Below are 4510 nucleotides of genomic sequence, written 5' to 3' on the forward strand. Positions count from 1 at the left end.
TTAATTGATAGCTATTAATCATGTCTGTATGTATGTATTTATCCATTCACCTAAATAATATGTGTCTCTTCTAATCTAACCAGTTTGATAAAAATAGCTTTGGAGACCAACAATTCTTTGAGTAATACAGATTTCCCTTCAAGGTCAGGGCCACATTAGCTTCTCTAATATAAATTTCTAATGTTTTTACCCATGAGTAACCTCAATATCCAGCCACACTAATCTGTGCACAAAATTCTCTTATCCCATTCTTTTTACTGGGAAATCTATTGATGGGATGGTGTAAGTCTCAGTTCAAGCATCTCCTTCAACAGAATCCTTCTCTAACAGGGCCCATAAGCACAGTTTTTTACTCTTTTTTTTTGTCACATGGTACAGATGCATAATTTTATCTGACTGTTCTTGAATATTGGGCCTAGATTGATTAAAGATTGAGGCTGTGTCTCTTTCATGAATGAGACCCAAGTATTGCACATTTATAGGCACTTATTGGGCACTAAGTAAATATATATTAAATGTATACATTATTGACTGAATAAATGAAAAAGAAAAAATCACATAAAATTTCAACAAATAATTTTAAAAATTCCCTGAAAAAATTGGGGTTAAATAAACTGGATTTAGATTGAGGAATAGAGACTCCTATCATTGTCTCCTGTTAGACTGTGATGATTGAATTTGAGATGATATAAAAATACAAATAATAAAATTCTCTCTGGACTTCAAAAATGTGCTTCTTATTTATTTTAACATCTGTTATTGAGAATACAGATCAATCCTACTTTTAAGGCAGTTTTGGAATTTATCTTCAACTTATGTCTGTATGCCCTGCTGTGTTACATGAAAAGCCAAATTGATTTTTTCATATATTTATATCTCATCCATGAGGATAAAGTCTAAAGAAAATGTTCAGTGTTTGTTCAAACCCACAATGAAAGCTTCCAAAAATGCTGCATTACTGGATGGTCATGGCCTCATATTTTCTGATGTCTACAGAATTTTTCTATCCTCTCTCATCTATTAAGAGACCACAGCTCCTCTAAAATACATCTTTCTGGTACTTGTCAATTTATTTTCCTCACTGAAAGTTTATAATAAAATTCTAAGTTCCCGGAAGGCAAAGGGACAATATAATCTCTATGTTTTGATCTATGGCCTTAGCTTGTAATGAGATATTATGCTACTTGTGTGTCCCCAATAGACTTCAATTTATATTTATGATAAAAAATGTTTCTATATATGCTAATCTTGTGGCTTTGTGAGAATTCCTCTTTTCCCCACTGTCAAATAATATAATATCCATTGACATATCAAAATTGTCCTAGCACACAATTTTAACGTTCTAGGAGGTGTGAGGAAAGGAAGAGGAGGAATGAGAGAGAGAGAAATTCTAAACTGATCCTTATCTATATGTGTGTAGGGGATTTTTCATTCCTAATAAAAGTATTTTCAGCAATTCTAAGTTAGGGCAAAAAGAGGAAGTGCTTTCTTTGACAGAAATAACTTTATGTGAAAGTACATGTGAAAGGGTGGGGCCAGTTGAAAGAATAAAAGCAGGTGTGAATTTTTAAGCTCATAGTTCCAGCTGGCTGAGAAGACCATAGATCACTAGAGCTGTCACTAACCTTTGGTTCCAGGAAATGAATAAGATCATGAGAGCGTCATTTTTAATTCTATGGCTTCAACTAGGCTGTGAGTTGTGGAGGAGAAACTCTGGGCATATCATTAATAGGGGCAAATAAGAAAATTGGGGTATGGACAAACTTATGCAGATAGAAACTTTAAGAAGAAAATATAATTTAGGGAACTTAATGACTTTTTTTTCCTTTTAAGCAGGGGTGAATGGCCAACAGAAGGAAAAACGTGACCAGCAGCAGGTGAAACAGAGCCCTCAATCTTTGTTACTCCAGGAAGGAGAGATTTCAATTATGAACTGTACTTATGAGAACAGTGCATTTGACTACTTCCCATGGTACCGGCAATACCCTGGTAAAGGCCCTGAATTATTAATAGCCATACGTTCCGTTAGAAGTAAAGAAGAAGATGGAAGATTCACAGTTTTGTTCAACAAAAATACCAAACACTTCTCATTGCACATCATGGCCTCTGAGCCTGGAGACTCAGCCACCTACTTCTGTGCAGCAAGTGCACAGTGCTCTCCAGGCACCTCAGCCTGTACTGAAACCAGCAGCAAGACTCCAGACAAACCCTGTCATGCAGATGAGATAATCACACACACTTAAAAATCTGTTTGGCCATTTAAAAGTCTTAATATATTTTAAAGGACTGAAATTATACAGAATTTATTCTTTGACCAAAATGGAATTGATTTAGAAAATCAATTGCAAAAATATATCTAAAAACTCCCAAATATTTAAAATTTAAGCACTAAACTTTAAAATAAGCTACAGGTTGAAAAATCAATTACAATAAGTATTATAAATATATATGTACATATTCTTTTTTAACATCATGGAATTTATTTTTATTGCTATGAGAGAGAGAGAGAGAGACAGAGAAAGAGAGAGAGAGAGAGAGAGAGAGAGAGAGAGAGAGAGAGAGAGAGGGAAAAGAGAGATGAGAGATTGGTGGTTGCTTCCCATATCAGCCCTGACCAAGAATCAAACCTGAGACTTTCCAGTGCATGGGAAATGCTTCAACCAATTGAGCCACATCAGCTAAAGCTAGAAGACATTTTTGAAAAGTGTAATGAAAAAACATACATATACATATATATTATGAGATGCAGCTAACATAGTATATAGAAGGAAATTTATAACTTAAAATACCTATATACCTATATTACTAAAGAAAAAAAGGTTGAAAAACAATGATCAAAGCTTTCAACAAAAGAATACAAAAAGAACAAATTAAAACTGATGTAAGCTAAAAGAAGGAAACAATAAAAAAGTCAAATTGGTGACATATAAAACAATAATACAGATAACATATTAGAAATATAATTTTCTGACCGAAACCGGTTTGGTTCAGTGGTAGAGCATCGGTCTGTGGACTGAAAGGTACAGGGTTCGATTCCGGTCAAGGGCATGTACCTTGGCTGCGGGCACATCCTCAGTAGGGGATGTGCAAGAGGCAGCTGGTTGATGTTTCTCTCCCATCAATGTTTCTGGCTCTCTATCTCTCTCCCTTCCTCTCTGTAAAAAATCAATAAAATATATTAAGATATATATATATATATATATATATATATATATATATATATAAAATTTTCTGAAAATTATTATGAAATTAATATATACTTCAGTAGACTTACCAAGGGAAAAGAGAGCAAAAACATCTATACTAATAAAAGGGTTATATGGAAATTGGTCACAATGCCCTCACAGTAACAACTGAACAGCAGGCTGCATGGGGCAACCAGGCCAGCAGAGGGGCAGTGAGGGGTGACCAGGTCAGCGGGGTGGCAGTGAGGGGTGATCAGGATGGCAGGCAGGGGCAGTGAGGGTTAATCAGGCTGGTGGGGAGGGCAGTTAGGGGTGATCAGGCAGGCAGGCAGATGAGCAGTTAGGAGCCAGCAGTCCTGGATTGTGAGAGGGATGTCTGACTGGCAGTCAAACATTCCCCCGACGGGTCCCAGATTGGAGAGGGTCCAGGCTGGGATGAGGGGACCCCCACCATGCATGAACTTTGTGCACTGGGCCTCTAGTTAATTATAAATATAAGGAAGGAAGAAAAACATATTACAGACTCTTTAACAATTAAACTAAAATAAAAGTATATCATTGACAATTTTATGCCACTGAGTAAGAGCATAGAAGTAGAGCTACACAAATGAGAAAAACTAATATTTTTTACAAAGATGCAAAGTCAATTCAAATTCTAATTAACAAATTATGTATAACAACTTGTTTTTCATAAGCAAATAATTGAATCTTGCTCTAAACTTCACAACTTATTCAAAAAATTTGAGGAGAATCTCAAAATGGATCATTAATCCTAGTGTAAAATGTAAAACTATAAATCTTTTTTAAAAAATATAAGAGAAGGTATACATGACCTAAGGTTAGACCAAGAGACTTTTGACATGACACCAAAAGTCTAATTCATAATGAATAACTTAGAGTTCATTAAATTAAAAATTTTCCCATGTAAAAGATACTGGTAGAAGAATAAAAAAGACAAACCACAAATTGTTAGGAAATAGTTCCAAAATATATTTCTATCAAAGTAATGGCATACATACACACACACACACACATACACACACACACACACACACACACACACACACACACACACACACATTATATATATATATATATATATATATATATATATATATATATATATATATATATATATAGTTAGAGGCCTGGTGCACAAAATTCGTGCACAAGGGTGGGGAGGGGGGGGTGTCCCTTAGCCCAGCTTGCACCCTCTCCAATCTGGGACCCCTCAAGGGATGTCCGACTGCCTGTTTAGGCCCTATCCCAGTGGCATCGGGCCTAAACAGGCAGTGAGACATCCCTCTCACAATCCAGGACTGCTG

At 35.6% G+C, this 4510-nt stretch overlaps 1 gene segment (V, D, J or C); it reads left to right on the forward strand.

Moving 5' to 3' along the window:
* The first annotated feature begins 1587 nt into the window (after positions 1-1587).
* LOC123652745 lies at positions 1588-2243 on the forward strand. The segment is given in 2 exon segments: positions 1588-1692; positions 1837-2243. Coding segments are annotated over 2 exon segments (459 nt in total).
* Positions 2244-4510: the final 2267 nt, after the last annotated feature.

Source organism: Pipistrellus kuhlii, unplaced genomic scaffold, assembly GCF_014108245.1.
Source record: "Pipistrellus kuhlii isolate mPipKuh1 unplaced genomic scaffold, mPipKuh1.p scaffold_m20_p_1, whole genome shotgun sequence".
NCBI lineage: Eukaryota > Metazoa > Chordata > Mammalia > Chiroptera > Vespertilionidae > Pipistrellus > Pipistrellus kuhlii.